This window comes from Mercenaria mercenaria, chromosome 13 (genome assembly GCF_021730395.1).
Source record: "Mercenaria mercenaria strain notata chromosome 13, MADL_Memer_1, whole genome shotgun sequence".
Lineage (NCBI taxonomy): Eukaryota > Metazoa > Mollusca > Bivalvia > Venerida > Veneridae > Mercenaria > Mercenaria mercenaria.
This window is the reverse complement of record NC_069373.1, coordinates 40206529-40227392: the sequence shown is the minus strand read 5'-3', so window position 1 is coordinate 40227392 and position 20864 is coordinate 40206529. Positions and strand designations below refer to the sequence as shown.

General features: G+C 35.6%; 1 protein-coding gene across 2 annotated transcripts in view; it reads right to left on the bottom strand.

Moving 5' to 3' along the window:
• Positions 1–20864, bottom strand: part of LOC123528671 (vezatin-like) — a 51372-nt gene that overhangs the window by 16618 nt on the left and 13890 nt on the right. For both annotated transcript variants that reach the window (XM_045308570.2, XM_045308571.2), the window contains 7 exons: positions 19706–19851; positions 17736–18026; positions 17090–17239; positions 7799–7946; positions 6941–7022; positions 4266–4485; positions 1148–1326 (listed from right to left, as the gene is read on the bottom strand). In XM_045308570.2, coding sequence (XP_045164505.2) covers positions 1148–1326; positions 4266–4485; positions 6941–7022; positions 7799–7946; positions 17090–17239; positions 17736–18026; positions 19706–19851 — 1216 coding nt within the window. The remainder of the gene's footprint in view (positions 1–1147; positions 1327–4265; positions 4486–6940; positions 7023–7798; positions 7947–17089; positions 17240–17735; positions 18027–19705; positions 19852–20864) is intronic.

Sequence of the window (20864 nt, the reverse complement as noted above, 5' to 3'; positions counted from 1 at the left end):
CTCAAACATGTTGACAATTAAGAACGAAGTGTCAAAGATGTAAACGCGACGCTAATTGGCTGAACACAATCAACGAGGTGTATCGGATAATTTGATTCGCTTTCACACTTCTCGGGGAAAATCTCACAAGTACCTGAAGTAGGCGGAGCTTAAATTATGCTCCCGGCGTGTGTTTGTGTATTCGGCACTCGATATGACACCGTGCAAATTGTCAACAGTCCGGGTAGCACTAATTAGTGAGTGCGGAAATCAAAGAAAATCGGGCGACTTGCATTTCGCTTTGAGGTTAGATTTGAGCGAAGTTTGAAGTTCTAGAGCGCCTATTTCGCTCAAGTCGCCCACTCGCGAGAGCCCTGAGAGTTATGGAACCTGTGCAATGTAAGTCAGTTTATCACAGTGAATAAGTGTGTGACGTTTCAATCCATTCCCATAAGTGGTTACTGAGATACCAGCTTACATACAAAAACTTAACGCGGACGCATACGCAGATGCTGACGCATGAATGAGTCCAATAGCTCCACCTATTCTTTGAATAGACGAGCTAAAAATTAACAAATTTTGGCTCTTTCAGGGGTCAATCAGGGGCCGTAACTCCAGAACCTATGAATGGATCTGACAGAATCATCATGGAATCCAAGAGTTATTCTTGTTAAAGATATTTTGCAAATTTTTATCAAATCAAACCATAAACGAAGTCTCTATACGGCTGCAAAAGCCAAGATAGCAAATTTTGGCCCTTTAAGGGATCATAACTCTGGAATCCGTGATGGAATCTGGCCAGTTTTCGAAAGGAACCGAGATATTATGCCAATACAAGTTGTGTGCAAGTTTGATTATAGTTGATTGCAAAATGTGGTCTCTATTGTGTACACAAGCCAAAATTGTGTACACAAGCCAAAAATCGCAAAGTCTGACCCTTTAAGGGGCCATAACTCTGGAACCAATGATGAGATCTGGCCAGTTTTCGAAAGGAACCGAGATATTATGCCACTACAAATTGTGTGCAAGTTTGATTAAAGTTGATTACAAAATGTGGTCTCTATCGTATTCACAAGAAATTGTGAACATACGATGGCCAGACACCAGACAATATGCGATCACAAAAGGCAAAAAAAAAAAAAAAAAAAAATCTGAAAAAATAACAGACCTCTGGAAGAAGATTTCCCTGCCACTTTTTCAATTCTATTCACACCCTCATCCCAACATCCTTTGCATGACTCAAGCTCAGCTTTGATTGGCTGCATCTGGTCCAAAAAGTCATCAAGGTTGGTATCTATCAGACCAGTATCTGGCAGACTTTGGATACGTTCACTCAAACACTTTACCCTATAAATCACAGACAAAAGCATGTACAAATGATGTAAATCTTAATTTTAATCTGTACCTTAAAATACTTAAAATAGTAAATTCCTGCTGATACAAGCTTAAATACTGCCTCGTAAAACAGTAAAAATCAACTCCTAACCACAGGCAATCATCCCATGAAATTTGACAATTGTAGGCCAAAGTGATCAAAAACCATATTCAGTCTCAAGGTCAAAATGACCTTGACCTATTGATCATAAAACAATAGGGGTCATCTACTGACCACATATAATCATCCTATTAATTTTGACATTCTTAAGCCAAAGCATTCTGCAATTAGTGATCAGAAAAAAAAATCAGTCTGAAGATCACTATGACTTTAACGACCCCCTCACTTATAGCTGTCATCTTCTCATCACTGGATGAACTATGATAACTGTAGGACCAAGAACTCTTCAGTTTTAAATTGGAAACAGTTGTAGTCTTAACGTCACTGTGAACTTGACCTTTAATATACTGTCCCCTAATACAACTACAGTCATCTAGCTACCACAGGCAGTCTTTGTATGAAGTAAGACAACTGTAGGCCATAAAGTTCTACAGCAATTTATCAGAAACCACTTTCAATCTTAATGTCAACATAACCTTGATTTTGACCTACAAACCCCTAAACAATAGGGGTTACTTAATGACTAGAAGCTGTCATCCTATGAAGTTTTACTACTTCAGGCCCATGCATTCTCTAGTTTCTGATCAGAAACCAAATAGTCTACTGACAGGCAGATGGTTCAGAAGACACAATGAGCAAAACAAATGCATGATTATGATGTTATTACTTAATGTAATGAATCTGGTAAAACTGTACTGCTATGTTAAGCAAATATGTCCAAAGATGGCTCTGAAGCTGACAGTGCTGAATAAAACACTTGTGGGATTCAGCAGATATGGGGTGAATGATTATCTATCTGACCACAAAAGTAACAATGACCTATGACTACAACAGTCAAGAGGGGTTAATGGTGAAAATGCTTTTTGCATTAACAGTTCTCTAAAAATCAACGAGAGTCATCCACTGCCCGCAAGCAATGCCCCTTGCAAGTTTGATAATAGTAAGTCAAAGCAGTCTCAATATTTTGAGCAGGAACAGTTTTTGTATTAACAGTCCATGTGAGCTTGACCTTTGACTCACTGATCTCAAAATCTGTAGGGGTCATCCACTGCCTGGAGCAATGTGTCTATTAAGTGTATGAGGATCGTAGCTTGAAGTTTTCTTAAGTAACTGAGTGGAAACTAAACTGCTGAATAACAGACAGACAGACCCTTCGGGTAATAAATGGATGCAAGGTTATGGTACTTTTCAAGAGTCATGGAAATTATGATTATTCAGCTGAAGTGAGATCTCAGAGATTGTATGACCTACTAACCCCTAAAACAATAATGGTCATCTACTGACCACAGCCAATCATCTTATGGTGTTTGACTACTAACAGCCCATGACGTATCCATTTATTTTGCAGGAAACATTCTTAGATTTGAAGTCAATGTGGCCTTGACCTTTGACCTAATGACCCTGAAACAACAGGGATCATCTTCCGACCACAGGCAATCATCATATGAGGTTTGACATAGAAAAGGTAAGATTTGAAAGTTATGAAGCAGAAATCATTTTCAGTCTTACTCTCACCATGACCCTGACCTTTGAGCAAATGACCTCAAGAATCATAGGGGTCATCTACTGATCACTGGTAATCAACCTATGTAGTTTGACCAATACAGGCCCAATTCTCCTTCAGTAATTTAGCAGATATTATTTTCTGTCTCAATGTCACTAGGAATTTGACCTCCGCTATACTGACTCCCAATATAGTAACAGTGATCTATTGCCCAAAGGCAATTATCCTAGTAGTACGAAGTTTGGTAACTGTAGCTCAAAATGTTATGCAGTTATTGATCAGAAACTGGTGTCTATACTGGTTAGCGCCCACCAAATCCGGATGACCGCCAAACCGGACGTTCTCATAAATGCTTTATTTTTGTTATTGACTCTGATTATCTGTTGCCGATCAACTGGACGCTTGATTTTCAACAACACAGCAAAGCAACAACATTTAAAGTAAATATTTAACAAGAAATGTTACCTTTCATTTTGTCTTCTCTGAAACAGCATGTTTACATTTGGGGGAAGTCGAAGCGCATGCGCAATATTTCTGTGAGGTCCCGAAATTAAATCCACAGGTTTACATGTAATTTGAGGTAAGCAGACAAGACCTTTAGTAAGCACTTAAAGCGGGGAAATATAGCATTAATGCAGGATTTCCATTGGTTTTCAACTTAAGTGTAGATTATCGCGATTCGTGAAAACAAGAAATCTTCTCAAGTGGGAAATGAATTTAGTATAATGTAACCTAGATAAATCATTGATTTCATCAAAGAAACTACTACAAAGGTAAAACTGTATGAATGATTCGAATAATTTAATCGTTTTCACGATTTAAAAGCTCTAAATGATGAATGAACGAAGTTATTCAAAATGACAACTCACTGTCTGGAAACATGGTACTGTTAGACCTTAAAATATTGTGATTCTGTGACCCCTTCTGACCTCAAAAATATACTTGACCTATTTTTAGAAGTAAACAAATTAGCTCTTCAGTTGAGAGAAGAACCTAGCTTCGTTTAGTTGAAATTTCAATCACTAGAATATACAGATTTCCCGAGTTATCATGAAAAATGCGTTAAAAGTGTAGGACGCTAACCAGTAGACCAACATACAGACCTACTGACTGCCATGATCACACAATTTACCTTAATTCCCTTCTTCATAGAGGAGGGGCAAGGGGATAATGATTAATAATAAGAGAGATAAGTGATGTGCATCAACAATTTCACCAGGAATTGGCATGTGAATGCCAAAACAAGCTCTTTATCAATTTTGTTATGCTAAAAATTGTCCTGATTACCTTGCAAGTGCTGCTTGTAAATGCAAATCTAGACTGTGTATTGCAACATAAATGTTTTCAACATTAGACTGTGTCCTGTATGTTTTTGAGACTGGTTCTCTATTCATCCAGGCATAGCTATGGTAGTCATGTGCCTTCTTCAGAGACACAGTCCATTCCTCCAGTCTTGCTGTAATACTCTCAACAATATTCAGCTCCTCAACATGGGATGTAATCATGTCTAAAAAGATTTAATGTACAGAGTACAATGTATGTAGAATCTAATACCTTGGATTCTTCCATCATTTTATAGTATGTACACATGTTTCATAGCGCATATTCAATGAAATTTATGTCTTGTCAATATTATAACAAGAGGGTCATGATGACCCTGAATCGCTCACCTTAGTAATATGAGCTACATAGACAAGTGTAAGAGATCAGGTAAGAAAATCAAATATAAATAAGCATTGAAATCTTTTCCAAGTTGTGTTAAAATGTTTCAAATGTCAAACTGATACTAAAATATTAAGAAAGTAGGTCAGTAGGTCACATTCATGGTCACTGATTTTTTTTTTTTTTGGTTGGATTTAACGTCGCACCGACACATGATAGGTCATATGGCAACTTTCCAGCTTTAATGGTGGAGGAAGACCCCAGGTGCCCCTCTGTGCAGTCAGTTTTAAGATCGGTTTGCAAAACTGTATATGTGATCCAAATTTCAAGGCTGTATCTTAACAAGAGCTGTCCGTAAGACAGCCAGTGCTCGACAATTCGAATCGTTGTCACAGAAGCAGGAATATTAATCTAATGTTAAAATATCAATAGAGTTTCCAGAAGTTTTCTAAGTCCAAAAGGGGGCATAATTTGCCCAAAATACATGTCAGAGTTATGGGACTTGATGCAATCAACTAGTTTTATAACCCCGAAGACACATGTGAAGTTTCAATTTAATATCTGCATTTGTTTTGCAGATGGTAACTTGCACGCAAAACTAACCAGAAGTCCAAAAGGGGGCAAAAATTGCCAAAAATACATGTCAGAGTTATGGGACTTGACCCAGTGAGGTTGGTAATTGATCTAGAAAAATAAAAAATAAGTTTCAAATTTATATGCCTTTAAGTAATAGCTGTATGTACTTGCACGCAAAACTTTAACCAGGATATTCTAAGTCCAAACTTTTTATAAAAAGGATTTGTTATTCTAGGCCATATACTTTTAGAGCTATGGGCATCACAAACAAAACATACACTATTTTGGCTATTTCAAGGGCCATAACTTTGTAACATGTCACAAGGTAAAAATGTGCATTTTTGACTATTTCAGGGGCCATAACTCTGAAAATATGGGACAAAGCCAGACGAAAAATAGGATGTGCACAAGTTCATATCATGATTAAGACTCATGTAAGGTTTCATCAATTTACATCAAATACTTTTTGAGCTAGGTGCATCAAAAGGTGAAAATGTGCATTTTTTTATTATTTCAGGGGCCATAACTCTGGCAATAGGGTCAAAGCCAGACGAAAAATAGGATGTGCGCAAGTTTATATCATGATTAAGACTCATGCAAGGTTTCATCAATTTATATCATACTTTTTGAGATAGGCGCATCACAAGGTGAAATGTGCATATTTGACTATTTCAGGGGCTGTAACTTTGAATTTAGGGGGGCAAAGCCAGACAGAAAATAGGAGGTGCATAAGTTCATATAATAATAAAGAATCAAGCAAGGTTTCATCAATTTATATCAAATACTTTTTTGAGCTACGCGCGTTACAAACTTCTTTTGGACAGAAGCACAGAAAAGACCAAACAAGAACAAGAGATCGTAGAACACAAAATGCCCCCCTTGATGCATCCAGTAATTGCACAAGGAACAGAAATTATTTGGTCACTGCACTGGATGTTTGATGTACTGACCTCAAATCAATAAGAATAATTAAGGGTCATTTACCAGTCATATGTAAACTGTATCAAACAGACCTTAGACCAAAGCATTCTCTAGTTATTTGGCAAACAAGTTCTACTGTTCTGGGTCAATGTGACCTTGACCTTTGACCTACAGATCTCAAAATCTATAGGGGTCATCTGCTGGTCATGACCATCCTCCCTATCAATTTTCATGATCTTAGGCCCAAGCATTCTTGAGTTATCATCTGGAAACCGTTTAACTGTTCCAGGTCACTGTGACCTTAATCTATGACCTACTGACCTCAAAATCAATAGGGGTCATCTGCTGGTCATTGCCAACCTCCCTATCAACTTTCATGATCCTAGGCCCAAGCATTCTTAAGTTGTCATCCAGAAATTGTTTTAACTGTTCCAGATCACTGTGGCCTTGACCTCTGACCTACTGACCTCAAAATCAATAGAGGTCATCTACTGGTCATGACCAACCTCCCTATCAACTTTCATGATCCTAGACCTAAGCGTTCTTGAGTTATCATCCGGAAACCGTTTAACTGTTACAGGTCACTGTGACCTTGACCTTTAACCAACTGACCTCAAAACTAATAGCGGTCATCTGCTGGTCATGACCAACCCCCCTATTAACTTTCATGATCCTAGACCTAAATGTTCTTGAGTCATCATCCAGAAACTGATTGGTCTACAGACCGACCAACATACTGACCAACAGACATCTGCAATGTTCTTAAAAGGGGGGCATAAATATCAAAGCACACTACAACATACCTTTATCAAATCTCTCATGCTGAACTAAAATGAGAGCTTTAATGAACTCTGACTGATGTAAAGACAGCAAATGAGTAATACCCTACAACAGAAACAAAAACAAACCATAACATTAGATATTCAAACAACTTTTTTTTTGACTCTTCGTACATGTAGTTATTTTCTTTTTGGAAAAAAAAGTGTCCGTGTGCCATATTAAACTAATGCAATAGATAAAATTGATGCATGGTATCAAATTGGAAATGTGTCCAGAAGACACTTGAGTGCCCCTAACAATAGCAGTATGCCTGTAAAAGAGCTGTTACAAAGAACCATAACTATGGCAATTGCATATCCCGATAAAATATTTCTTATAGTTCATCTATAAAGTCTGAACCAATCCTGCTGATTAATAGATGGAGAATAAGACAAACAATATTGTTGTTCTACAGACTGACAAACATGTTGACACACATGGCCAAATTCTGATAACGCAAAACCATTTAGCTATTAATTCAGTTATCATATACATAACATGAACAAATGCTTTAAAAGAGAGAATGGTGGGGAAAATTAAGAAAAAATACAATCTTTTCGATTATCACAACATTTTGATACATCGCTTTTCTTTTAAAAATTACATTTTGTTTTACCGACATCCAAAACAGACAATTCGCCTTTTCAATTTTTGCCATTTCACATTCAGATACCTACACTTACTGTTTCTTGTATTTAACCAATTCAAATAGCACAAATACATCAAGAGAAAGGTATCTTTACCTCCCTTTAAAAATAACTGATATTACCTATATTACAGTGAGAAATGAAATAATTAAATACTTGTCAGAATTTCATCAGAATCTATATTAAACAACTTACCTTTAATGCTGAGATAGAGTAACCATCTGTGATTGTGTGGAGTGTATCAGTATCTTCTATATCTGTCTGCAGACAAGGGCCATAACTCTGTATAGGCTCATAGGCTAAGTAACTACCTTGTATATCTAGCTCTTTCCTTAAAGGGTTGCTTGCAAATGTTAAGAAAAAACATGACTGTCCTCAATGGAAATCAATACAAATTACGAACACATCTGAGCCAATGACATACTAATATAACACAGACTGCACTAAGTTTTGAGAAAACAACATTTCATAGTTTATGAACAGATTTTGTAAAAATGAAAGTTAATATCTAACTGTTCCAACTGTCACCTAGACACAAGAGAATTCTTTTACTGCTAAATGATGCAACATAACTTTATATATACATATTTCAGAAAGAATATTCATATTATCTTTGTTCAAATTATTGTGTGAGGTCTAATAACACATACCAAAATTAGAGCTATCAGTAAATGTGATTGATACTTCCAGATGCCACTTTGATACAGAGAAAGAAAAATGCTGTGACTATTACCTTTATAGGGTTCTCACTAGGATTTTCAAAGTAGGAGTCCTGGACTCCCTTCCTGCAAAAAGTTGGAGTCCCAGTATGAAAAATTGGAGTCCTATATTTTTGCCGTTCGCTAGATAAAGTCATAGCCTTCTAAAGCACTTCCTTTTGCCAAGGCCATAGTTAATAAAACTTAGGCCTAAAAGAAAAATTGTTTGTTTCCAGTGACATGGCCCAAAAAAATAGAGCAGGTAGGTTGGTAAGATTTTTTTTTTTTTTTTTTTTTTTTTTTTTTAACCCAACACCATCATATCATAGTTTCAAACAGGGTGATTATAAACCTTATAAACATGCATCCTATTGTTATGTTTGATTTACACCTGAATGTACAATGACTTTGATGATGTTTTAGCAGTATAAAATGCCATTTGATTGTGTATTTTAATATTACAAAATACATGTAAATACTTGATTTACGTGTTTGCGTTTTGTTGTTTTTTTAGTGTTTTTTTTTTTTCATTTCCAGGTTAGCCAGTCCGATTAGCTCAGTAGGCAGAGCAGTCAATCTACAGATTGAGTGGTCAAACATCGTTGTATCCTATAACATTCATTCTCCGCCGCTAATTCATGTGGAGAAGTTGGCAATTACTTGCGGAGAACAGGGTTTATATTTGATTAAACATGAAACTTGAATGAAATCTTGCTGTGGATTCTCTCTTTAAATAAAACATTGAATATTATTCACCAACAAACATTTATATATTTTAAACTAAAACCAATTAAAAGCCCACTGGCCAGGAATATGATTAGCATCTTTCAGCTGCATTGAGATTGATACCATCACCCCCTACTCCAATCTAAAATTCTGGATTAACTGGAAATGCCAGACAACGGAGTTTTGACTGGTATGCCCAAATTGTGAATTAATAAAGCTACAAGTGGTTGTTTAAAGTCTTACTACTACAAATCCCATCTAAAAACTGACTTTTCATGACTCTGCCAGGCCTCGACCTTGACTTTTTTCAGCAGTTGCCTGCAGGTCCACCAACTGCTAAAATCTAGTAGACCTGCTCAGACTTTAGTGGACCTCCAATTCTATCACTTAAACTGTGATGTTGTAGACGTCATAACTTCATACGACTCAAAGAAACAGGACTTATTTCTAAAATAATTAAAAATGGAAGAATGTAGCAATCTGTTATCCCGAAAAATAATTATTTTGAAAAGTGTCCCAAAATATGGACACAATAATCATCATCCACCCAACCCGTGTTGAAAGTGAAAAAAAAAAAACATGAACAGTTATCGGTAATTATTCAGATGATAAACTAAGTAATTGGCCTTGTTTTCATCATCAATTAACAAAAAAGCTAAAAGAAGTGTGTCGGTTATTTTGGCATCTGAAGTGGAGATCAAAGCGGTGTAGTTGCCCGAGATTGTCATGGCATTACGTCATGTTTTCGCGCCATGTGAAACATCAATGTCTGATCGTACTTTCTCGATTCCTTAAATTGAGAAGAAATCAATAAAAAAAGTTTTTTCTTTAATCTTTTAAAAGCGAATGTGCAATATCCCGAATAAACTGACATGTAAATGTGTCAAACCGTGAACGATGATAGTGGATATCCTACCTCTGTGACCTATTTGCCCTCAAGAAATTTACATTATTGTTTTTGAATATCTAACAAAGTGTTGTGTCAAAAAATACATGTACAAAGAATCATTTAAAATTATTAAAAAACCGCAACAACATCATACTGCTTTATTTTAAAACCACATTTGTATTTACGTTCACGAGGTCACGTAACCTATTCTGCCGCGCTAACAGAAATCTGTTTGCCAAAAAATCGTTTTACTCAATGTATTTAAATTGCTACCGCTTTTTCATTATTTAAGATTTTTTAACTGTGTTTTTTGTACTTTTTGGTCAAAAGTCTGAATTTTATTACCATAGTATGTACCGTTTATTTACTTTAAGAAAGAAATAAATAATCAAGATCGCGCTGTTTGAAATTTTACAAAACATTATATGAAAATTTGATCGTTTTTAAAGAATTTTGCCTACATTCCTGTTGATATCTTATTAAAATTGTTATAGAATTCAAACTGTATTAGTTCTCAAGCGGTGTTGAAAATTTGAAGCGATTATTTTTAAAAACGAATGCACTATGCACGTTTTTTGTGTCAAAAGTAACCACGATGTAAATTAGATATTACGATAGGGCGCACGTGCTTGTGGAATGGAAAATTACCAGCATGACGTTTTGATACTTTTATGATTCATGGGTAAATTCCAGTCAATCCATGTAATTTTGTCTGATGTAATTTCTCATTTTGGTAAAGTTACCACGTAAAAACCACTCGCCCGATCGGTGGAGTAGTCCATTCGTGCTACCCTGACTTTAACTCGCCAATGCTTACAACTGTATAATGCCGCACTTAAGGAAACACAACTTTGGTTTTGTAAATTCGCCGATATGGGTATGATTTTTTCCCCTAATTTTCACTTTTAAGGGTTTTATTTTATTTGCAGACCGTGACTTTTGATAGAGGACCTGCCGATATTTTGGTTGCGTCGGTCCGTCGGTCCACTGCTGAGGTCGAGGCCTGTCATCATATTGTTATATTTGATGTTTAGTGTGCAGATAAAGTTGAACATATACGGCACGATTTTTATTGCGCGGCGTCACAAAAATATGCGGCCCAATTTTACCGCTAAAAAAGTTTAGCGTCGGCGGCAAAAAAATAGGGTAGGTCGGGCCACCGGAAACAAACAATTTTTTTTTTTACGCCTGAGCACAAAGTGCATGGTGAGCTAAAAATTCAAGCTAGACCAGAAAAAAACTCTCAAGGCCAGGAATCATTTCATACAGTTGTGATCCTTTTTGATTTTTTTATGTTAGATTCACTTTCAGTTTCACTTTCAATATTTGCACTAGATTCAACATATTTGCATTTTACGCTAAGATTATCTATTCTTGCATACCAGATGGGGATTTCCGGTATTTTTACCGGTGCTGGAAAAATCCATCTTACACCTCGGATGTAAGATGACTCTCGTGCTGTAAATGACGTATAAGGAACTACATATATGTAGAAGATTTATGTAGTAATTTATATTTTATTTAAAAAAGCGGAATAAAAATTCAATACCTTGACAGTTCCTATTGGTTCCTGATAGCATATTTCTCGATTCAAATAACGTTATTTTATCAAAAATTCATAAAGTTACGCTGCAACTGATAAAACAAAACCGGAACTAAACACTGTTGTTTGTTTTGAAACGTATTGACGTCTTTCCTGTTTACGGACGTTGGTTTCCCGCACTTTGTTTAAATACACTGCCACAAGAAATAGTTCTAAAAAGAAAGCCATTTGATTGATTTTATTTTTATTAATAATTCTTGAAATCGGTATGCAAGAAAAAGATTCTGTCACTGGTTATAGGCGCAGATGGAAATATCTGGCTCTCGGGTAACTGTTTAGGCGGTTACTCGGCAGGGAGCCTCGTTACAGCCTAAACAGTTACCCTCGAGGCCAGATATTCCTATCCGACTTACAACCAGTGAAAGAATCTTATAATGTTAACTACGCCATGATCACATCAGAATGCCCAAATTTTGCATGGATTTGAATTATTCTTATTCTTCAAATTTTATACTTTAAATGACCGAACAAAGTATATTTTGTATTGTATCCATTGTGGAAACAAGCTAGTCAATTACTGTCAATTTAATTTATTAATTCAGGAATGGCTGCGAATAACATCACAATTTAAATAGTCCAGTTACTGTCCTGTAAACACCGCTATTTTTAGTCATCATTTAATCCAATTATATAAATTTGCGGTGAATGCAAAAAGCATAAGTGAGCCGCATGTTACTGAAGTAAATTGGGTCAACACATTTAGCACATAAACCAAAGGCATGTTTGTTGCATGTTGATTAAATCTATTACGTAAACAATACTACCTTAATCGGCCATGCAGTTACTGGAAAACAATGATCTCTGATTGGTCGAGAGCGCAAAGCAGTCACCACAAACTCAGACTTTGACTGACAGATGAAATAGCTTCTAACAAGGTAGTTCTTTTGTGTAATCAGTAAGCTACATGTTCAACAATTTTTTTTTATGCGTTGCGGGGAATTACGGTTGGAATATTTTGGCGTCTTTTTCAAAAAGTATGCGTACAAATACCCAGAATTAAGCCTTTCTGAGAACCCCGTCTTTAATATTGAAATGTGACCTTGATCTTGGACCTAGTGATCTGGGTTTTGCACTCTGCAGTTTGTCTTGATAAGTCTAAACAACTGATGCTAGTTTAAAGAAATACTTCCAGTGGTTAAAAAAATAATTATGAAGGAGATACAAATTTGAGCAGACACAAACTTAATGTCAAAAATTAGCTTATCTTTACATCTAAACTGCTTGAAAGAGTTTCATAAAACTAGTACCAGTAGTTAACCTCATCAAAGTGTAGTACAATTGTGGCCTTGACCTTGGACCTAGTGACAAGGGGTTTGTGTTCTACATGTAGTCTCGACAAGGTGAATAATTGATGCTAGTTTTATGAAAATCTTCTCAGCAGCTTAGAAATATTGAGTGGACACAAATTTAAGCTACTTGATCTCTGACATCTATGTGTAACTTGACCTTGGTCCTAGTAACCTGGCTTTGTGCTCTGCACATGGTCTTGACTAGGTAAATAATCAATGCTCGTTTTATCAAGATCATCCCAGTGGTTCCGACAATATGGAGTGAACATAAATTGTCTTGATGGGTAAACAATTAATGCTTGTTTTATGAAAATCCTCCAAGTGCTTTAGACATTATGACTTGCACACCAAGTTAAGCTATTTGACCTTTTATATCTAAGTGTGACATTGACCTTGGATCTCGTGACCTGGGTGTCGTGCTCTACACTTTGATGAGGTTAACTACTGGTACTAGTTTTATGAAACTCTTTCAAGCAGTTTAGATGTAAAGATAAGCTAATTTTTGACATTCAGTCTCTTAGTCTGACCTTAACCATGACATGGGTTATGTGTTCTGAACATTGTCTTGATGAAAGAAATAATTGAAGCAAGTTTGATAAAAATCTTCCCATCAGTTAAAAAGATATAAAGCTGACATGATGGATAGATGGACCAATGAACCAACAAAACAAGAGGGTCATTGACCCTAAAGCGCTCACCTGTGTACAAGGCTTCAAGTGTGCTTGTATAAGTACAGAGTTAGGTTTCTTCTATGTTAACCTATATTACATACATGTCACACGCACTTTTGAACCTAGGGCAATAATTTGAACAAGAGCACCGCCTTGCGGGTGCTGACGCTCATCTGATTTTTTTTGTATAATAGAAATATTGTCCTACCAATGATTTTCTAAGTCTAAAAAGGGCCATCTTTCTTGCAAAAAGCAGGATAGAGTTATGTTTCTTGATGTACAGTGTCCACTTATGATGGTGAAAAACTGTTGCAAGTTTTAAAGCAATAGCTTTGATAGTTTATGAGAAAAGTAGCCTTAATACTCAACCAAGAAAATGATTTTCTAAGTCCAAAATGGGCAATAATTATTGCAAAAAGCAGGATGGAGTTATGTTGCTTGCTGTACAGGGTCAGCTTATGATGGTGAACAAGTGTTGCAAGTTTCAAAGCAATAGCTTTGATAGTTTAAGAGAAAAAGTTGACCTAAACATAAAACTTAACCAAAATATCTGATATTTTCTAAGTCCAAAAGGGGCCATAAATCTTGCAAAAAGCAGGATGGAGTTATGTTTCTTGCTGTACAGGGTCTGCTTATGATGGTGAACAAGTATTCCAAGTTTCAAAGCAATAGCTTTGATAGTTTAGGAGAAAAGTTGACCTAAACATAAAACTTAACCAAGAAATCTGATATTTTCTAAGTACAAAAGGGGCCATAAATCTTGCAAAAAGCAAGATGGAGTTATGTTTCTTGCTATACAGGGTCAGCTTATGATGGTGAACAAGTATTCCAAGTTTCAAAGCAATAGCTTTGATAGTTTAGGAGAAAAGCTGACCTAAACATAAAACTTAACCAGGCAACGCCGACGCAGACGCCGACAACCCCTCAAGTGATGACAATAACTCATCATTTTTTTTCAAAAAATCAGATGAGCTAACAATTACGGTAGACATTACAAATCACGCCAAATATCAAGGCTCTAGCTTTTATTGATTCAGAGAAGAAGATTTTCAAAGTTTCTAATATAAAAGCTTATAGTAAGTACATGTCAGTCACAGGGGTGTGGCCTCTTTTGACATTAGGGCAATAATTTGGACAAGTATGGTATACATAAAGGGAAAAGTGACCACGTCCCCTGGCAGCCATGTTTTTTGACGAATCGGAATAATTTGAATAATCCTGGTAGATGGTCACACAAGAACCATTTGTGTAAAATTATTATAAAATCGGGCTGGCAGTTTCACACAAGAAGATTCTGATAGTTTCCACTATATACATACAGTGAAACACCGCTCGCTCGAGCATCGATGACTCGAGCACCTGGGCTCGCTCGAGCAACTGATATGGTCCCGGCCAATTTCCTTCTATTTTCTATGTGAGATTACCATGGCTGGGTCGAGCATCGATAACTCGATCGCTCGAGCATGACACCTAGTCCCTGTGTATTAATTTATTCTTCGTTTCTTCTGGCAAACTCGAGCTGGGTGTCAAATTTTTACACCTTCGGCAGTCAGAATGTATCGGTTAATTAAACATTTTGACACACGGTGAGAATTGCGTGGTCTACCCCCCAACTATCTTAAATATTTGTTTGTCAGTATATTTTATCTTATAATGAGATTAATTATTGATAAAAGGTTGAAGAAAAGTTTTATTGAATAAATTTCGATCAGTTACTGATAACTTAAAACATTTTTTCTGCAGGATCGAGAGGATAGTTATGAGATCTTAGTATTTTAATCAGCTGTTGTGTGCATGCAAATGAAGGAAATAATAAAGCCTTTTTATAAAATTGAGACGATAATTCTGATATGCACTTGTTGTTAAATAAAAATAAAATAGGTCTTAGCTGTTTCTTCACTAGTGCCATTTACAAATTACATATTGAAACGTCTATCATAGATAACATTTGTAATACGTTTTTTGAAAATGTCACAAAGATGTTATTATTTAGCATCACCATTTACTCTGCAAATGATCCCGATGAAAATTGGTAAAGCAAACTTCAATTTTCTTCGCATGTATGTTTGGGTCGCTCGAAACCATGGATAACACGAGCATTTTGCTCATCCCCTTGCGACCTCGAGCGAGCGGTGTTTTACTGTATAGGGAAAAGTGACCACGCCCTCTGGCGGCCATGTTTTTTGACAAATCAAAATAATTTGAACAATCTTGGTACAGGTTCACACAATGACCATTGTGTAAAATTATTCATAAAATCGGGTCTACAGTTTCACACAAGAAGATTTTAATATTTCCACTATATTCAGTGAACAAGCTCGGTCGAGCACGATACTCGGAGGAGTCCTGAAGCAATGTATGGGCCGGCAATTTCGATTATATTTTCTATAGTGAAGATACCATGTGGGCGAGCATCGATAACTCGACGCTCACTACCAGCCTGTGTTTAATTATCTTCGATATTCTCTGGAAACTCGAGAAAGGGTTCTTTTTACACTTATCAAATATCGTTAATTGAAAATCTTACTTTCAAATAAATTGCATGTCTAACCCAAACTATCTAATATGGTATGCATAATCGTATTTATAAGGAATTATTATGTGTTAAAGGTTTGGAAGTTTTTGAATGAATTTGTCTCAGTTCTGCATTAACATTTATGTCAGATTCGCCAATGGATAGTATGACATCGTAGTCATTTATTCACCATTTCGTTCATGCCATGCAACTGAAGAACCTAATAAATGACCTTTTTATAAAATGAGACATAATTATGAATCATGGCTTGTTTATTTAAAAAAAATAAAAAGTGCTTATCTGTTTTTCACATTTTCAATTACATTGAAACGTTAAGAAATGAAAATTTTAAATTGAAAAAGCACCAAATGTTATTATAGCCTTTCCTAAAGCATCGGAAATGGTGAGTATAAGAAGAATTCAATTTCAATTGCCTAAAAGGTAAACAGCATTTTATCACTCACTTATCATAGGAATACGTGTTTTTTATAGGGAAATGGACCTTGGTGTCCTGTTTTTGACAAATTCAAAAGTATTTAAGTATTTTGGCACAAATGACATTTTATAAAGGTTATTCTAAAAGTAAGGTCAACATTTCAAAAATAGGTTAAAATACTTCCCCTGTATATACATATCGGGAAAAGTGACCACGCCCCTGGCAGCCATGTTTCTTGACGAATCAATATAATTTGAACAATCTTGGTAGAGGGTGACATAAGGACCATTTGTGTGAAATTATTTCAAAATCGGACCATCGGTTTAGGAGGAGATGTTGTTTGAAATTTTTTCTATTTTTAGCTCTGGCGGCCCCTATGTGCAACCAAGCGGAACCATTTGAAAACTTTAGTAGAGGACCATCCAAGGAACATCTATGCCAAGTTTCATCAAAATCCATTGAGTGGTTATGGAGGAGATGTCTTTTAAACACAACTGTTGACGACGGACGGATACACGCACAACAGACACAGCGTGATCACAATAGCTCACCATGAGCATTGCTCAGGTGAGCTAAAAACAGGCATGACTCTATGACTCCAATATAACCCCGTATACTGGGTGTATCATAATTAATAATGATAGACATTAAAAAGATACATGTCAAACAACTTTTTTGTCTCCTCTCTGAACAAAAGGACAGCTTCTCTACCAACAGTAAACACCAGTTTTCTCAACACAGGACATTGCCTAGCAACAACATCTTTCTGTCCTCCCTCCAATCTTGAGAGTGGATTTCTCTGACTCACTCTGAAAATGAAATTTTAATAAACATTACATTAATTTTTGTGTGAGTTTTATAAATCTGAATAGTTACTAACCTTTTTGTTCTGAATTTGGTTAACAACTGCACCAAAAATACATACACATCTGTAAATAATGTTTTCTTGGACACGGTGAATTTTTTCCTGTTTGGCAGTTAAAAAGTGAATTGCAAGGAATGGTATAGCTCGAGAAAAGTCCATTTTCTGTTATATTAACTGGTTTATGTTATTCAATTAAAATACTGCAACTTGTCTGAAAAAAAAAAATCATGTCTACTGATGATTAAAAAGACTCTGTATAATTGATGTATAACTCAAGTCTCAAATAAAGCTTCAACTTAATTGGAAGATATCTCCTATCATAAGAATTCAGCAAATTACCACCTGTCAAACATTTCCATGTTAAAAACATTTCTTTCATTAAAACAATTCTGATAAAATTGAATAAAATCTAACTAAAATGTACTTGACTCTGCACTTACAACGTGAAGCCTCTAGAAATGAGTTCAGTTTCCTGGATAAGTCGCAAACATTTCTTCACCATACTAGTGATCTTTTCATTTCTTCTTATAAAATCTTCATACACCAGCAGAACCTTCCTGCACTTTCTTCTATGTTTGTAACTTCTAGCTTCTTGGAGTGCTTCCAGTACTGCAGCATGGATAATGGTTGCTAGGAACATTGTACTCCATGGTAACTGTTGCCTAGCTGTATCCAAGATGAACAAATGGTAGGCAGAAATGGATACAAGACACGGAATAGTGTAAAAAGCTCTGAAAACAGAATTGTGTATTAAGTAGGCAGACATATTTATTTGTTTGAAAAAGCATTCAATACGTATCAGTACAATAGTTCAATGAAATCCATGTCAAAAAACAGAAAGATGAGGGTCACATTAGCAGTTTTGTTACCAATAAATATTCAACCAAAGCACCACTCTGAATCTTCTTTTCTAAATTTAGATCATGTTTGAAAATAAGTTTTCAACCCCAAAACATGATTCTTTTTATTATATGAAATATTCAACTAAATTCAACTATTTTCCTTGTTTACACCATCAGATTACAACAACCCCTAGTCACTGCTTCATATACTGTATACACAGCTTCATTTGAATTTCAATTAGTTATGCTTTAATCTCTGCTTGCTGGACTACTGACCTGGGCCAGTATTCATCAATGTTTAAAGTCTTCAACTTAGACTTAAACCTTGAAATGTTAAATTTACTACTTGCCCTATAATTGTAAATGAGAAAAATAGGAACAAAAATATATAGTAACTTATATTGGAATATATAAATCGGCCACCTCATTAAATCTTAAATGGAATTCAATTTGAAATTTAGGAAGAATATAGTACAGACTATAACAAAAAGCTAAAAACATAGATAAGAAAGAAAGATACTGCAATTTCATTTTTCTGAGATTTTAAGTCTGAGTCTAAATTTTAGACTTACAATGTTCGTGAATACGAGCCCTGAGAACTGGCAACTTAACAATTAAGGGATAAAGAATACCATAGTCAATTAATCTGCCAAATTCTGTTTTTGGTGGGCTTCAAACATACAACCTTATGCTTGCTTTTTCACTCCTGTTCCTCTCCAAAACAAACAAGTTTTACAAACTTGTTTTAAGTGTAGTTAAGGACCAGCAATCTGGAAATCACACACTTGTTTGAGGTGCGGATAAGGAGTTACAATCTGAAAAATCACACTTGTTTGAGGTGTGGTTAAGGAATTACAAACACTTGTTTGAAGTGTGGTTAAGGACTAACAATCTGGAAATCACATACTTATTTGAGGTGTGGTTAAGGAGTTACAATTTGGAAATCACTCACTTGTTTGAAGTGTGGTTAAGGACTAACAATCTGGAAATCACACACTTGTTTGAAGTGTGGTTAAGAACTAACAATCTGGAAAAAATCACACACTTGTTTGAAGTGTGGTTAAGGACTAACAATCTGGAAATCACAAACTTGTTCAGTGTATAATTAAGGACTTACAATATGGAAATCACACATTTGTTTGAAGTGTGGTTAAGGACTAACAATCTGGAAATCACAAACTTGTTCGGTGTATAGTTAAGGACTTACAATCTGGAAATCACACACTTGTTTGAAGTGTGGTTAAGGACTAACAATCTGGAAATCACAAACTTGCTTGAAGTGTTGTTTAGGACTAACAATCTGGAAATCACAAACTTGTTTTAAGTGTAATCAAGGACTAACGATCTGGAAATCACAAACTTGTTTGAAATGTAATCAAGGACTAACAATCTGGAAATCACAAACTTGTTTTAAGTGTAAATCAAGGACTAACAATCTGGAAATCACAAACTTGTTTGAAATGTAATTAAGGACTAACAATCTGGAAATCACAAACTTGTTTGAAGTGTGGTTTAGGACTAACAATCTGGAAATCACACACTTGTTTGAGGTGTGGCTAAGGACTTACAATCTGAAAATCCTGCTGTAAAGTTTATTTCTATCCCTGGTGTTGCCAGAAGACTGAATATAGAAATAGAGGAAATCCCGGTCATCTTCTTCTAAGCAGGAACTTGCTGATAAATCCTTTACAAGTGTCTCATGGCATCTGTTATACTGAAATAATATATGAATTTAAATTTTCACTAGAAATATGTCCAGAAGACTAGGTTGTCTTGTTATGGTGGTTATATGTGCCTATTTATTTCAAATCTAACATAGCACAACAAAGTTATAGGCTGGACAAGATTTTGTGCACACATGGATGTACCGGTACACATGCACATACAGACAGCAGTAACACTATATGCCCCCTACCCCCATTTTTAATAGTAGTGGCATAAAAAAAAAAAAAACAAGGCAGTCTGCATTGCTTTAAAAACCTTGTGATCATGTATTTCTTTGATTAAAAAAAAGAGACAAAAAGCATTAAGATTTGTAAAATTAATATAATATGGAGTGTCATAAGTCAATATTGTCTGGTACCAAAAACATTAATTGAAATCTGCAACAGAGCTGTTAAATCATGATTTTTCCATTTCCAACAAGATATCTGTAATGTAAAAGCTAGCAGTCAGTAAACTTGACAATGTCCCTTGACCCCTTACTGAAACTGACATCTAAATTCTTGCCCACATGGCTAAAGGAAAATGACTTTAAACATAATGCACTTTATCAAACCTTCAAAGGAATCTTAGCCTTGTCAATAACATTTGAATAGGTAGTCTACACTAAGGCTGTCCCTCCTATGAGTGTGGAAAGCTTCATGATTGTTCTCTCATTCAACTAAATTCACAACCAATAGCAGGGCAGACATGATCACTCTATTTCCTTGGGTTACGAACAAAACATATTTTTTTTAAAAAACAGATCATAGACTCGAACAGAAAAGTTCTCTTTTTTTGCAAAACATCAAACAAATATTAACGGCTTGTGTGTATATAAATATTTCACAAGAAGAATGGATAAACAAGAGGACCATGATGGTCCTGAATCGCTCACCTGTCGCCACATGTCCCAGTTTTGAACTGAGTATGATGTCGTTTTTTTCTATTATTTGAAACAATGACCTAGTTTTTGAGCTCATGTGACCCAGTTTTGAACCTGACCTAGATATCATCAAGATAAAA